Raw genomic sequence first — 17,453 nt, 5'->3', positions numbered from 1 at the left:
ACATCACAAAGTTAATAATTTAATGTGACACCGACTGCTTCCTAACACGACACTGTTCAACTATTGCAACGCTGGTACAGTAGGTACTTCCATTTAGGTGAGCTTGCCGAGTTGATCATCATCATCATGCCAATCACCATCATCATCATTATCATCATCATCATCACCATAATGGGCAAGGTTAACAAAGCCACCACTAGAGCGTGCTAGTGGTTATTTCCACATAGTATAATGGACTTTGGTAATGCGCTTCAATGGGCAAACTTATCAAAACAAAAAGCTGAAAGGGAATGGACACAGGTGGGCTCCTTCCTGTTAATGACGTCACTGCCCTCATGTGTGTGATTGGGTTGCTGCACCTATATTGTGAAAAACACAACACATTTATACTGTATTTATATGGTACAAGGCTATCAGGATTTTCCTGGGGGACCAGATGGCTTTCAATTGATAACGTGCGTTCACCCGGTGGTTTATGAATTCCAGTAATTTATTCAATATATCACCACGAGCTGGTTGCAATTCCCAATTGGGTATCCTAAAAATAGTTCATGATTAGCAAGTCATAAAGTAAAACACGCATTCATAAATTCATTAATGTACACTAATTGGAATTCTCCACCCAAATGAATAATTTGGCAAAGACCTTCACAGTAGGTGATGCAAATTAGAGCACTGGGTAAATATAAATTCACATATCAACTCTATCATAATAAGGCCCGGTTTCATAAAAGCCTGCTGAGTTTCAATCATGATTAAATTTCGATAGATCCAACCAGAGAAGATTTTTTTTTAAGAAGGCTTCTGTGATTGGTTTTTAAGGCATTTGCATTTAATCAGGATTAAAGGTGAACTGAATTTTGTGCAACCGGGTACGAGACTGTCAGTGCATCATTATTATCATTTGATTTTTGGAGACTGGGGCTCACATGAGCTTGTGTGTAGATAATCAGATGGATGATTCTGAAAGACCTAAAACCCTAAGGTGGGTTCCAACCACCGGGAAGCGATTTCCAAAATCATAATTTCCATTCAGAAAACAACTGTTATACTGTTGCAAAATCAGTTCAATTGAGATATGCTTTCCTCCTTATAGGGCTACTACGTTTGATGGAATTAAATAAAAATTCTCAATTAAACTTTTTTCATTCCTTCAATCACGATACTTTATAAAATTCAATTTTTCAGACTTTGTGATCGATAACACACGTTTCATCTGATAATCCTCCAGTAATGGCCTACTGTACTTTATAAATTTAGCTTGGATGATTCCTTGAATAGTTGGAATACAGTATTTGATTCATGTTATTGAAAATGGAACACAGGTTCGGGAGGAGTGTGAATTTTGAAAATGGAAATTACAAAACGAATCAATCATTATTTCACCTTATGCACTAGATTTGCATTCTTCCGTCGAAATTATCGGTAGAGAAGAGAATGGCAGAATAAAAAAAGGAAAATCATCAAGATTGAATCAAAACTATCACTGATTGTACCAAAATTTTGAGTTATTAAATGGAATTTATTCTATGTTAAGTTAGTAGTTTTCAGTTCCCATGAAGATAGTAAATTTATTCTTGTTCATTGGCAACTTAGCCAGCATTTCTAAAATCGTTATAATTATGATCAGAATCTTATTAAAGTCCTTGGTTCCCACGATCCCACTTGGAATTATCTGTTCTCACGACGATCTAGACGCCAGAAGTATGCTGATTCAATCCCATAATTCTAAACTTGCAAAAGGGAAATAACTTTTCTCGCCTAGTTTCCTTCTTGCTTGAACGTATCACCTTCCTTATTTACTGAGCAGAAAGAGAGTGGGCGAAGAGAAATTTACAGGCGATCAGGTAAATATTTTAAAGTTCTATGGTAGAACTGATCAGTCTGGAAGCCTCTGAAAACTAGGAGAGCGATCACTCTAATCCCAGCTGTCATAGTGTTAACTGTTTCTTGAGATTTTCTTACAATTTCCAGTAATATGTTTTCGTTTGGGGGTACATTCTCATTCTCTCCAGGAGAATTTAATAATTGATTGTCCAAGTAAATCGGACATATTTGAAGTTACTTTAAATGTAGGCTAAGAGTAATATTTAGAGGTAAAGTCCCCCTTATAGCTATGGGATAGCTTTGTATTAACAAATGACGATTGATTCCCTCTATACTTCGCATCTTCAATACCCATTTTGGGTTTCTGTATCGGGCTGAGAATTTCCATTGTAAAAGGGCCGGCGACTTCTTCCAACCATGGATGAAATTGTACGTCATTGAACGCTGATGAGGAGAGAACAAGACTAACTCCCTTTTGGATCTGTCGCCGCGACGCCTGAACATTCCTGGAGGACGACTAATCATCTTTACCCTTCATCCATCTCCCCCAGGGACTCCGGACATCGCGACGACAACTACAAGATGAGTACTTGATCTTTCCCCACCAGAATTCAATGTGTCCCTTAAATTTTGGTCTCTTAAAGACGTAAAAATAAGTAAATTTGGTCTCTTAAAGACAAAGATAATCTTTAATTGAAGAAAGTATTTATTGTAAAGTGTTGTTTGAATTTAAATATTTAATATAGAGGCAATCAATCGTCAAATGATTTTTATTTCGGATTCCTCACTAGTACTAGAATAGTACTAGAAATTTCACTAACCCCTCCACCATCGGGGTCTCGCATGATTTCCAAACTTAATTATAGTTGTCTGAGAATTTAGGTTCTCAAAAGACACTATATGATTTTGATAGAGGAGAATAAAGATTGTCATGATTGACAAGGTTGTCATGTGTGAGTACAATTTATTCCGGTGTTCCACAGAAATCACCTCGCTCTACAATTCTACATCATCTAGTCTACTAATAAGTTTCTATCAAATTTGAGCAGGGTCCATCAAGTAACAAAGTACCAGTGATCAGACACTAGTACCAGTGATCAGACACTAGAACGTGTCAGTGGAATAGAGGGACAGGAAAGCTAGTTTGGATGAATCTACAGTATTCATAAGGATCGTCCATTTCTCAAACATCCATCATAGCTGTTATCATTCATGTTTCCCACAATGCTCTTAGTAGATTGGTTTCATTCCTAACTAGGGCGAGTCAATTTGTCTGACATTTGACCAATTCATTTTGAAAACCGTACAGTCTATCGTACAGAGAATTTCATAGAAGGTATAATAATGAGAATTTTAACATGTTGCCTATAGTTATCGCGTAAATAAATAGACAAATTTCCAGACAGGATCGGAGCCATTATCTATGTCAGCAACATAAGGAAAAATAACATTGTATAGTATAATATGATAAGTAATATCAGATAAATAGCTAATGTCTGTGCATCCGCTCACACGCTTGGAAATATGCAAATACGGATTGAATTTTCACAAGCAATATCTCACAAACTTGAAATCCTACACTGATAGAGAAACAAATAAGAAGATGTACGTGTTTATCAAGAGTAAAAGTATTCAACTGAATGAATGAAACAAAATAGAGAAGCCAGAGGAGTACGTATGGTACAAAAAACATTGGATAGTTCTTGGCCCCATACCAGCTTGGAGAGGCTCACTGTTGTGTTATCAATCACTATCCACTCTAACCTGTTTCCTCCAGAATGTAATAATTGTAGAAGCAAGGCAGCTTTAGAAAAGATTCACGTAAATCTGTCAGCATCTGTGGAGTGCAAAGCAGTGATGTTATTTCTATAAAAATGCTAGCAGCTTGAAATGGATCTAACTGGAGCCTGAGGGGTGAAAACTGGAATAAATGACAACAGAGAGCAGAGCCACCAAAATAATTCATGAGATTGTCACTCAAGCCTTGTTTTTGTGATGGCGAGATTCTCAGATGAGTCTCTTGACAGTGGAAATCACTCCAGAAAATTGGCCACATCAAACTTTTCAATCCGACAATATCAGGCTCAAATTCCTGGAACTTTCCTTACATTCTCGTCCATGGTATAATATGGAATTCAATCAATAAGAAAGGATCCTCTAATCTAGATCATAATAGGCTATCGATTCGAACTTACGAAAATTAACAAACAATCTCGACCACAAAGAATAATCTGTGGCTTCTTACAAGACCTACAACTACATGTATTATTTCTCTCATTTATCATTGAGAAATGGGATCTTCTCTCACTATTGGTTGATACACATGAACAAACTAGAATCTCTAATAACTCTAACAAGCTCATGAAATTGCACAAACACTCTACTTCACAACGTATGAATATATATTCTCCACAACCATATTCTTATTTCTTATACTCTTCACAACCATATATGGTCTTCTTCATTCATACTCAATCCGGATATCAATTGAAATGTGGTCAAGAGCCAGGTCAAATCACCATAACATTAATGATATTTCACAAAGAGAACGTCATTAGAATCCACACTGCGATTACACACATTCTCTATGACCACTATTTTATGATACAACATAATGTATTTGCAGATGAAAATTAAAGAGAAATAGCATTTGTTCAAATTGCCAATCAATAAATAATTATTGTTAAACGAAAATTCAAAGTTAGATTTTAACTGTAAACCAAGAAGTCTTTGTGGTGTTGAAAAGCATTTAGTTTTGGATTTTCGTTCGATAATAATTATAATGTGATTAATTGATTCACTGAGGAGGCAGGTACAAGAACCTCGCTCCTTCATCGAATTTCATCTGAATGTTCACTATCTTAATCAGATGAAGATACTTCATACACTTTGAAATCTCCATGACGTTCTTGAAATTTTATAATCACCTTTTCTCCTCAACCATGAATGTAGCAGTGGTGAAGTGATGGTCGCCACAGAGTAATATGATTATTATTTGACTATCGAACAGAGCCAGTCTGTCAGTCCCCCGGGGCCCGGGCTTCGTAGCAAGCAGGCATACATCCAGCGTCCGATTGGTTTCTAATTCGATATATTCAGATTCACTTGGAACAGTCAGTATTCACTTTGAATAGCATCAATGCTCCCCATTCAACCAATGCTCACAAAGTGAATGACAGTGTGGTGCAGATGTGGATTAGCCAATAGCAGAGCAGAGCAGAGGCTGTCATCGCATTCAACATTCAACTCACATGGAGCAGGCAGGCAGACAGGCAGGCAGCTAACTACTGATCCCGATTAGATCCATTACATGCACATTGCCACCTATGACTGCTCTCTAATGAATTTCAGATTGGTGGACAACGGAACTCCAGATGTTAGGTTCGAAATGAGGGGAAGTTAAGGGGGATTTTTATCTGGATGAAACGCCTTTTTTGTCTTGAAACACTTCGACGAGTTTTGATACCATGACCATACAGGAAAAAATACTTGGTAATATTTCATCTCTGACAGAACAAAAATGTAGAAAGAGGAGAGTATAAGAAGAGGATGTGTGAGTATCTGAATGAATCTTTGTTGATCGGCAAAAAGATTGTGATAGACGTCCAAAAAGTAAAAAACGTAACTCCGTTACACGAAGTTTGGAAATTATACTCTTATACATATAAATTATACTCATACTTATACATTATAACTATTTTGGCGTTGCCGATTTCATCACAGGCTTCTCACACATCGGCTGAAAAATGGAAGCCATGCCAGGTGCAGACTTCAATTTGGGATACTCAACGAAATTAATGGCAGATCCATTTTATGAGCGCGCAGTCAGTCCGTTGCGAATCCAACCGAGACTCCAGCTTACATAACGTCGGTTAGAACAATCCCAATCAATAATACGTGCGTCTGACAGTTAAAAACACAATTTCAATTTAGCCTTGTTCCAGAGGACTCGTATCCAACGAATTATTTATTAATTAATGAATCAATTTCAATAATTGAGATTGGTTGTACAGATAATGATTATTTTATAGTTCCATAGTTATAATATTAATATTGGACGATTTAGAAATTGGTTGGAGTGAATTTATGATAAAACATGTATGTTCAAAAAGTACTAAAAAGTTTTTGCATTATAAGATGATATCGTGGCTTAACATGGAATAAGTTCCATTATAGACTAATAGAAAAATCGCTTTATTGGCAAACCGTCTCTAGCTAAAGAGTTAGGGTGGAGAATAGTTGTTATTAGAAAACATAATAATAGTAATTCATATTTGACTTTGACTGATACAGAATGTTTCATTTTCATTTTCACTTTTTCCCATTAGGATCAGAACAACTATACATCAGATTATAGTAATTTAGTTCTGTAATGTTCTCTAGACGTTTAATAAAGTACATATATATAATACTACTCTAGTTATGAAGTTCTAGTACTGTACCGCAACACTCGAGATCCCAGGTTGGAATATTGTACATGTATTCCATAGGAAGTGAAGAAATCAGGGAAATACTGTTCATTTTGCAATGAACTTCAATATTCCTACTTAATTTGTTAAATTATTATAGTTTCAAATAGAATTTAATCAGATTGTATTAAATGATTCACTGTTTGCTCAACGTTCAGTAAGTTATAATATCTTACTCTTTGAATGTAGAATAACTGGACTAGCTCAAAATTCGCAATTTTATTATTTTGTACATTAAATGCGAGTATGATTCGAGGTGTGTGCACGGTTCATTAGTATGAAGTTCCAATCACTTGTAAAATATAAAACTACATTTGGTACACACTCATTTTAATATTTCTCATAGCTTCTCCTCAACTTTCAAATTTTCAACTGTGACTTATCCAACTCTCGGAAAACCATTGCAGAAACTTTTCCCACAGGAATCATCCACTCCCTACAATACTAGGAATGCAAGACCTTGCTTAACTCACTTCAGGTGCCTTCTGATTTGTGAAGCATTCCTACAAGACAGGTGGTAAACACACTGAAATTCCAGAGGGGTTGATAGAATGAGATCAAGGTGAATAGAATAGAGGGGAATAAGGATGTTGAATAGAAGTTAAGCTCTTGTCACTCGACACAAGATGAAAGGTGGATGTTTCAGATTTTTTTCCTGGTCTGTAAGTAAATAAAAACATGCTATAGGCTACACATATATATTTTATGAATAGGAGTTTCTATTACTATATACGTTACTATATTACTATTACTATATACGAGGTTGTATACTATTTACGATACTTATAACTATATACGTTTATCAAACTATTTACGATGTAGGCCTATGATGTAAAATTTCAAAGCTATATGTGTAACGTTATATATATTTTGAGTAGCGTATATGTAGTTATTTATGGTCGATTCTCCTAGTATTTTTTTCATATAGAAATAGACCGACTTTTTTCTTGTTAGAAGAGGGTGGATAGCAAAAAGCAATACTTGGAATAGCAGCAGGTTCTTTCCTTCTTTTATCCTGCATCGATACAGGTTAAAAGCAGTATCAGGGTCTTCCTGCACCAACCGATAAACATAGCAGAGTGGAAAGAATGTGACAGGAGTTGGGAAACGATTAGTGCGCATTTAAAAAGTGGGCGTTCTTGTGACTCCCCAGGGGAACTGCAACACACATGGCTCTGCACTAAATTCTACCAAATGTCGCCCGAGATAGGCTGAAAAAGGTCCTAATATCGTTCAACTGGGGTGAATGTGCACATTGCAGAGTGCACACTTCAACGTGAATTACTGCCGACGTGTCACTCAGCTGAAAACAGATCACTATCTTGTTTAGTCCTGACTGCAACTGCAGTATATGGGCTCACTGAACACTCTTTCCCCAGCACCGTATTTTGTAGGTAATTAAGTCTGGTATTTGAGCTTGGAAGTATATTTGTATAATTTGAGATTGAAGTTCCACGTTATTAAAAACAAAAATGGTTTGAACATGGAAATAATGCTCCATGAACCATTGGATGTAGAGCTCGCCTTCTAGAGAACTGATTCCATTCAGTATTATATAGTACGAAGTGTAAAAAATCATGGTTTGGATGTAAAATTTGCCTTCTAAACAATAATTTCATTTAATTGTGGTTCGGATGTAGACTTTGCCATCTAAAAACTGATTCCATTAAACATTATAGTACGAAGAGTAGTAATTTGTCTCGTCACTTTTTGAATAACCGTTGTAGCATTGATTTTCATGGTGGAGAAACCCAACAGATGCTACACCTTCCCGTATTAATTTGGAAAATTATTTGTGATATCTCAACTCACTTCAAGTGAGATACTCCTGCATGCATGTGGATATAATATGATCTCAAAGCGCCCTCACTGGGAGAGAAGTTGAGTAGAGGATTAGAAGCCATAGATATCAGGGATGTCAGACAACTTCTGTGACGTGAGAAAGGTGATGAATGCATCAATCAATCCATCCTAAACTCATATCTTATTTTGTCAATTATTGCTTTCGAATAAAAAAATACTCTTGACTATACAAAAAAGTTACAAAGTGTACCTGCACTATTTTTGTTTTGTTACTTCAACCATATACAGTCACAATTCTCTAAGAAGCGACAGGCTTTTTTATCTTTTTGCCTATAAAATTCGTGTACATTCTAATACCGACCTGTAATGCAATACGCTACCTACTACAATATTTGAAAATTTCAAATTTCAAACCTTGATTAAAGGGGATTTGAATAATAAGGATTGTTTGGGGAGTAATATTATCAAAGATCCAACGATCCGTAGAGATCCAGCTTTTCCATCCACGAAAAAGTATTTAAAGGGTTACTAGCGTTTCAAGTATTGAGAATTTCATTGTAGCTTGGAATAGAGTGCTGGATGAGCTAGCGCTTAGCGGCATTTGCAAAACATTTGAGTAGAAATCTTCCTCTCTTCCTATTACTTTTCAATACTTCTTGTTGTTGTTGTTGTTGTTCTTCTTCTTCTTCTTCTACTACTTCATGAAATACTCTTTCAAAACTATTGACAGCCTCTGATGCTGTGCTTGTTCATTGTGTACTTCTTAAAAATACATGGTACACGATAAATTCACTTAATAACAATAATGTTGAATCAAATTGCTTACCTGGAACTTGCGTATGCTGTCAAGTTGTTCCTTGGTGGGCTCCCTGGTGGACTGCTCGATGTTGTTGTTGAGGGGGGCCCTGGAGGGCAGTTGAGGGGGAGGCACAGGGGCACGTGGCCCCCTCGGCGGTGTCACTCCATCCTTGGGCGATATCGTGTCAGTTCTTGGCGGTGGCACAGGTTTCACTACCGTTCCGTTTGATGGTGTCTGCAAAACGACAATTTAAAATATATCAGAAAAGAAAATTATGAACATATTAGTGTTCATGATACTTATTTAACATTATCAAATTTTTGAATATTGTAAAATCAAGACCACTGATTCATCTTCACAATACACATATTATTGCTTTCAGTTTGATACTCAAGGCCTGCTTTCCAAAAAATTCTGATCTGCTAGGCAGAAATGTAACACTATAGAAAAGAAACACTATTCTATTATATAAGAGTTTCTAAAATGCGTTTGCTCTTTTTTTCTCATTGACTTTACACAACTTTTTCTTCAGAGTTTGAGTATAATTGGTCTCTTATACTCTTATACAAGGAAAATTATTTCCTTGTCTGACTACCATTACATAGACACAAGAAAATTTGGCTTTCCAAAATAATTGAGGTATTCCAAGTTCATAATTCCTATACATTAAAAAGCTAATTATAGTTCGTTGGTAAAAGCTATTTAAGGGATTGGTTCAAGTGCACCTCAAATGAACTTTTCAAGTCAGCTGTAAGCAGGGTGAAAATTGCCATCATGATAGCCAACCTCCGCCATGGAGACGGCACATGAAGAAGAAAAGGTAAAAGCTAATGAATAATAAGTATCACTTGTACATCAAGCGATAAAAGTGAACCTACTCGACGAATAGGTACAGTATTCAAACAAGGAGTACACATCTGCCTTGTCTATAGAGCTCTTGTGAGATCTTGGAACTCACACTGAGCACTCGCTACGGCCAATCACAGTTCTTATTCTATATAGAATGGATAGGATAGAATTTTTATTCGCCATTAGATACAAAATAGTACATTAGGCAATAATATCTTGTTCAGCAAGGATGATCGGATGATCTTTGCACACGTTTTGCACTAAATGTAAAATTGATAATTATTGAGAAAAACACTAGTAATATGCATTCAACGAGCGTATTTCATTCTACGAGCTTCATGGATCAAGATGAAGACTATCAAGTGATGCTGTAGCATTCTAGTGAAGGGAAGATGAATGGCTGCTGGTGAAGACTAGATAATTGAAAATAAATAAGTACCTAAATGTGATTGTACTGCTACTCCGTTATTCTCGTGTCAGCTAATTTCAATTAGTATTCAACATGACTATGTCCTAATAATATGGTATTATATTCTTATACATATATTCTTTGACAAATAGAAGCGATTTGGTTGGTGGTGGCGCTAATAAGCTATCGATAAGGCTCCATGAACTTAAAGCAAATATTAAACCTATTGTGAAATTTCTTCGTAGACAAGATAAGGAATCGTGGCTTGCTAATTTCAAAAACGTATCATCAAAGGACAGGGCTAATCATGGTATTTCGACGAAGTCAATCGATAATATGTATCCGGACGGCAAGGTGTTCGCTCATCAACACCTTCCAGCACATATCCTGGATCGGCTCAAGGTGGTGAGGGGCGTCGCCTTCCAAAAGGACTACAAATACTTATGGGCAGGGAAGGAGAAAATATACGTCCGGAAAGATGCTACCCAACAGGCAATATTGATTCGTAGTAAAGAGGATTTGAACACTCTATGAATCATAGATTCATTATTTTAAATATGTATGAACTAGACAAATTGATCGAATTAAGGTTTCATTTTATTTTATATGTCAACTATTATTTGAAGGTGAAGGTATTACTTCAATGTGAATTCAGGTGCAGTTATGATTCGCTTTTCAAGCATTGTTTATTTTTTATTAAATACATCTTGAGTGAGGGTCGAATTTCTATGATTGTGGTAATTTTTGCCATTCTAAAACTTGTGGTAACGATTATTGAGTTCATTTTGTTCCATTTTTTTATTTTTTGTTTTCATTTTCTTACTAAAAAAAGCTCAAGTTTTTTATATGAATATGTGGGTTTTGGGGAAGTCCCATCTATTATATTACATTCTTCTGTATGTTTTGTTTTTTGTATTTTAATTGTTTTATTTAATTCTCTATAATTATGACGCTAGCAAGATTACTTAGTTCAATATTGAGGAAGTGAATACCTTTTCCTCAGAATCAGTAGGCATTGGCATCTATCACCAAAACATACGGAGCATGCAATCAAACTTTGATTCATTCCTATTATATCTTAATGGTCTAACTGTGAAACCAGCGATAATTATTCTTAGCGAGGCCTGGTTACAGCATGAGAATGATGTTCTATTATATCAAATAGATAACTATGAGAGCTTTTCAGTATTTTCTGCTTCATCTAGGGCTAGTGGTATTGTCGCTTATGTGTACAATTCCATTGGTGCGAGGACGGGTGATTTCCAGATTCCGAATTGTGATTGCCTACTTCTGAATTGTATATATGGGAATCGCAAATTCTCAGTAATGGGTATTTATAGATTGCACATTGGTGATCGTAGATTATTTGTTAATAATCTGAGAAATGCTCTTCAGAATGTAAAAATGAATGATTTGATCTGTGTCGGAGATTCCAATATAGATATTAGCCTAGACGACATTGTTGTAAATGAATATTTAAACTGCTTAAGCAGTAATGGTCTTGAACAGCTGATTGATGTCAACACAAGGGTGGTGGAGTTGTCATCAACTTGTCTCGATCACTTCTCTTATCGATCTGATTGGGCTACTGTCAGTAGAATCGCAGTAATTGATAACTTTATCACCGACCATAGAGCCTTAATAGGCTTTTTACCGGTTGGAGAGGGAAAAATATTATTACGTAATGCAACTGATTTCAATAAACTTGATTATGATTTAATTTCTGAACACATAAAGGCTCAATCATGGATAGGTGTACTCGAAGTGGATGATACAAATACAGCATTTGATAAATTCTATAGTATTATGAACAATATTTTGAATAAATCCGTGAAGCAAGTGAAATATAGAAATAATCTGAAAGTGATAAAACCGTGGATGACCCCTGGGTTGACAAACAGTATAGCAGTACGTGATAAATTGTACAAGTTACATAAAAGAATGCCTGATAATATTACACTCAAAAATAAATTCATAACTATGAGAAATAATGTAAAGCAGTGGATAAAAGATGCAAAATGTAAATACTATTCAGACAACCTGAATTTACACGATAAAAATCCAAGGAAAAAATGGGAAGTATTACATTCAATCTTGCCTGGTGAATATAAAAGAAGCCATGGGATTCAACTTAACGAAAGTGGCTCATTGATTAGTGATAGCAAGAGCCTTGCAGATATATTCAATAAATATTTTATTGAACTTCCTAAAAGACTCTCCCAGACTTGTCCACCAAAAACAGATCATATAATACAGCGATACTCAAATGAATTCAAAACGGAACTAAATGTCAGATCAATTTTTCTGGATCCGATCAGTAGTGAAGAACTTATACAAATTGTTAAAAAACTCGATATGAATAAGAGCTCGGGTAACGATAGAATAACAGCTAGAATTTTGAAGCAGAATATCTAATATCTTTCCCAGGTTATTACATACTTATTCAATCTCTCAATAGTTGAAGGGAAATTTCCAAATGTCTTGAAAATCGCAACTGTTATACCGATTTTTAAAAAAGGGGACAGATTGTCCAAAACTAACTACCGTCCCATTTCTCTACTACCTACCCTATCAAAAATATTCGAAAAACTTATAAAAAAGAGAATTCTGAATTTCTTAGATAGTAACAACTTTTTCTCTCAGCAACAGTTTGGCTTCAGAGAAAATCTGAGTACTGAACTGGCACTTCAGCATTTCCTGCAGAATGTATATAAGGGATTGAATAAAAAACAAGGTAAAAATGCAGCTGGTTTGTTTATCGACATAAGTAAAGCATTTGATACAGTTGATCAATTCATGATCTTTTGCTACATGAATTATGGCGAGCAGGTATCAGAGGCACACCGTTGGAGTTGCTTAAAACTTTCCTTCAGGAAAGAAGACAATCAGTTAAAATCAATAATGAGATTAGTTGCCCTTTGGTAATCTGTCATGGAGTACCGCAGGGATCTGTCCTGGGACCTATATTATTTTTAATATATATCAACGATTTATTTAAGGGTGACTTCAATGGGGAAATAACTACTTTTGCTGATGACACTGCATTGTCATATAATACAGACAATAGAATCCAACTTCAGTTAAATATCCAGCAAGATTTGGATAAACTATCACTCTGGTTTTCTTGTAATAAATTATCTATGAATGTACAGAAAACGAATTATACTATTTTTAGTCTTGCTGGGAGTCAAAGCCTTCCAGATCCTATACTTCTTCACTCATTTGACTGCAGACGAGACCAATGTGATTGTCCCATAGTTAAAATGGAATCCACAGTAAAATATTTGGGTGTGTTCCTGGATAACAACCTATCTTGGAAACAACACATATCAGTCCTTAAAAAGTCTCTCCACTTTTACCTCACAACAATGCCAAGATTGAAGGGGCTTTGCAATCAGAATATACTTAGAGATATCTATTATGCGTTTGCCCATTCAAGACTTAGTTATGGTTTGAGTTGTTGGGGGGGGGGTGCCTATTACACTACTTTGGATCCTATAATTAAGCTACAAAAATCATTTATTAGAGTAGTTGCTGGTATGGGTTATAGAGACCACTCTTTTCCACTATTTCTCCAATCTGGGATTTTGCTGCTGAGACATATGTATGTTCACAAGGTATTGTCCATGTTTTACTTGATAAGTGGAAATGACGGTGTAACAGTGGAATATTGTGATTTGGTTGAGGGTCCCCATTTAACAAGAGGAGTGGTAAATCACAACCTACGAGGAGTCAGGCCAAACTGCACTCTTTTTAGGAAGTCATTTATTTTTCTTACACTTAAATTTTTCAATCAATTACCCAATGATATCAACATAGTTTTCAAGTCTCGTGATAGAATACAGTCGCTTAAAATCTATTATCAAGAAATGGCTACTAAGTATTACCCGAGAGGATCTTGAAACCATGTACAACCCTATGATTTAATTTCCAGTGATGAATGATCTATTGCTCCAATTTCGCCAAAACTGATTAATGTTATTTTTTCATTTTTCATTAATATATTCTCTACACGCTTCAAAATGGTTTTAAATAATGTTTTAGTGTTTGTTTAATAATTCTTAAAAAAGTGTTTGAGTTGAATTCATTGTTTCCTATTGACTGGCTCATTATTCTTCTCCGCTATATTCCTAAACTCTGGTAATGTATTGTTTTTTTATTCCATATCATTTTTGAAATATATATATATATATATTGTAGTGCTGTATTTAAATGCCTCACGTTGGGCCGGCAAATCATGTAAAGCGTTTTTTAACGGCTTCACACATGTAGAGTGAATCTTGTACTAAATCAACGGTGTTGGGGTTATAAATTTTGTAACTGCATGCGTGGACGCTGAGTGTACACCAGACTGATTGACTCACTACAAGATTCAATACAATTGTCGGAATCGCAGGAGGCCTAAACGCTCGCTCACCCTTGATTCTTCTTATGACAGATTGTATGGTGATGAAATTTTTATAAGTAGTGTAGCGGACGCTAAACACTGAATACGGATACCTTAAAATTATTACCTGTGAAGAATGAGCATACAATATCATACAGGTTGAGCAAAAATCCCGATGTAGATAATTTACGGGACTGCATCTCTAATAAGTTCTGAAGGATTAAAATACGGTACTTGGACCAAATATCGTTCAGAATATATTTCGAGAACAGAGTCTTGTCGGGTTTTAAGCTCTATTGTAGGAAATTATATGATCTCTGGCTGCATCTGCTGTACTGTTGATGTATTCGCTCCTAAGTCGAGGTTGGTAACAGATAAAAGCTGATATATGAGCAGGTAAGGACAAAGAACAAATATCTCGATCTGACCCCACTCACTACATCCACTTAGACCTGTTCCAGTATCCAGCTTAATTCAATTATTTTAATGATCGTATTCGATCAGTTCTTGATGATATAGAACGTATCAGACACAACAATTGACAGGCTCAAGAAATAATCGAACTCAGAAAACGAATTAACAAAATTGAAATATATTATAATAAAATATAAGATCTCACAGTGCAGATTCAGAATATAATTTACAGAGTGAAAGTGTTTCAACATTGACAAAAATGATTAGCAGTTTTCTTGTACTTGCATGATACCATGCGTGATTCGACAGAATTTTACAATTGATAAAATTTAACAGTCTTGAAAAAATAGTGAAAAATGAATAAAAAATGTTTTTTTTTTTAAATTGTTCGGGGTCGTGGTTCTGGCAGCGGAGGATAGTTAATCAACTACAAATTCTTAGAAATTCTATATGAATAAATTCTAGGCTCTTAATAACTAAAAGCGCTTGTCGGCGTGGCCAATAATTTAACGAAGAAAAAATTTATGTTTTCTGCACTGTAATATTTTTCGAAGCGTAGATTGGGCCCCTTTAAACTTATAACTCACGTGAAATTCCTTGGTGGTCGTGGTTTTCTTCTTTAGATCAAAAATCGTTTGATCAGCAGCGGGTCCAGGCTTCGGTTACAGCACGTGGGGAATTTTAATTGAAATATCTCCTTCACCAAATTAATTAAGGGATAATTTAGCTTTAAATTTTTTAATTTATCGATTGATGAAAATAAAATTTACAAATAACAAATAGATTGGCCTAAAATATTGGCTCACAAATAAAACATATGAAATCGAACAAGAATTTTTTACGAATAGATCTTGGTAACTATAAAGAGATCTGAATGGTGAGGATTTCAAAAGGGAAGTGAAGTCTTTTTCTCTAAGCTTCTTGGCTAGACCTTTCTTCTGAGAATCTCGGTGTAGTAAATTTGCATAAAAAATTTGCCATTGGTAGAACGATTGTGACGTAGACATGACGTCAGTGGCAAGCAAGAGAATATAATTCCTTTAATTACAATAATAATTCAATTTATATAATTCTTAAAACCACTCAAGCTCCTCGACATAGTTCCTCTTATACAATGCATATGTGCTAGCGTATATGATAAGGCAGGTTTGTTGTCTGATAGTAGATTAACATATGTTGTTTTCAAACGATCACCTTTTTGGTGCTATTTCTATGCACTATGATTGGCTTAGGCTTGCCAAAGAGATTTAATTACCATGTGGTTCAGTTGAAATAATAATTAATAAATTGATATTCTTATACAATTCTTATTATGTTTGAGACCGTTATAATTAATTTCTGCTGTTTTTTATCAATAATATGCTGTTCATGATATGACCTAGTTAGTTACAATAAGACCTGACATATAATATAATTTCTTGAGTAATAAATAATTTCAACAATAATACATACATTTTTATTTTTTATTCGAAATTCTTGGTCCTTTTATTGATAGTTTTTATAATTTTTAGAAATGATATTATACTTGGCATGAAACCGGCATGACATTTGACAATACTTTGAATCAGTCAGCTGCATTCGAACTGCTTTAAAAACATCTGATCGATAGTAAACAAAGTGTAACCTCAAAATTCAATGAGCAATTCATAAATAATTCGTGCTTTATTTGCAAAATAATTATAATTTTATTGAAAATATTCGGTATAGAACGGTACTCTTATCTAATATACGGTTACTGATAAGTAAGCTTTATCGCTCGGTCGCTAACTACTCCTTTAGCAAATTCTTTCATTTTAAGCAGGTTAATCACAATTTTTCTCTCTTCTCATGAGGTCTATTTAAAAGATTCATCACAATATATATATATATATATATATATATTATATATATATATATATAATATATATATATATATATATATATATTGTTTCTCTTCGTCCTGCGTGATGAATAATAGATTATTATAATTATTAATACTAGATTAATCTTTCATATATTTTCCTTGTTGAATTTGTATCTGCCGGCTTTCTCTGTCTCTGCTTGTTCCTTGTCTAACTGCATTGCTCTCAACTGTACTCCTTCATGCGGACGTGATTTTATCACTTGCATGGTTGACTATTTCCACATATTTTTCATTTATAGATGTATAGTGTAGGCAAGAATGGAGATTTATCAGTATTATTATTTATTTTTTAATATTTAAGTGATGAATTTCCTTTATGTATTATGCTCCATTATTATGTGTCATTATCATTATTTTAGTATTATTAAGTAGTTGGTTATTTTCTTACACTTGCACAAGTTGTTTGTTTATTTTGTTCTTTTCTTGTGGAAATAAATAAATATAAATATAATATATATATATATAATAGAACTTGCTACTTTCTTTGTAGGCAGAGACAAACAACTAACGCTTATCCTTTCTCTATGGTAAGGGTGACCACTTTAAGAGCCAAACTCCTCTAAATACCAATAATGAGTTTAAAAATTGCTTCA

General features: G+C 34.8%; 1 protein-coding gene across 2 annotated transcripts in view; it reads right to left on the bottom strand.

The window, feature by feature from the left end:
- LOC111062267 (MAGUK p55 subfamily member 5) overlaps positions 1-17,453 on the bottom strand; it is a 67,744-nt gene that overhangs the window by 31,631 nt on the left and 18,660 nt on the right. For both annotated transcript variants that reach the window (XM_039437825.1, XM_039437826.1), the window contains exon 3: positions 8,926-9,132. In XM_039437825.1, the coding sequence (XP_039293759.1) occupies positions 8,926-9,132 (207 nt within the window). The remainder of the gene's footprint in view (positions 1-8,925; positions 9,133-17,453) is intronic.

This window comes from Nilaparvata lugens, chromosome 11 (assembly GCF_014356525.2).
Source record: "Nilaparvata lugens isolate BPH chromosome 11, ASM1435652v1, whole genome shotgun sequence".
NCBI classification, from domain to species: Eukaryota; Metazoa; Arthropoda; class Insecta; order Hemiptera; family Delphacidae; genus Nilaparvata; species Nilaparvata lugens.
The sequence above is the reverse complement of the archived record's forward strand: the minus strand, read 5'-3'. Positions and strand labels throughout refer to the sequence as shown.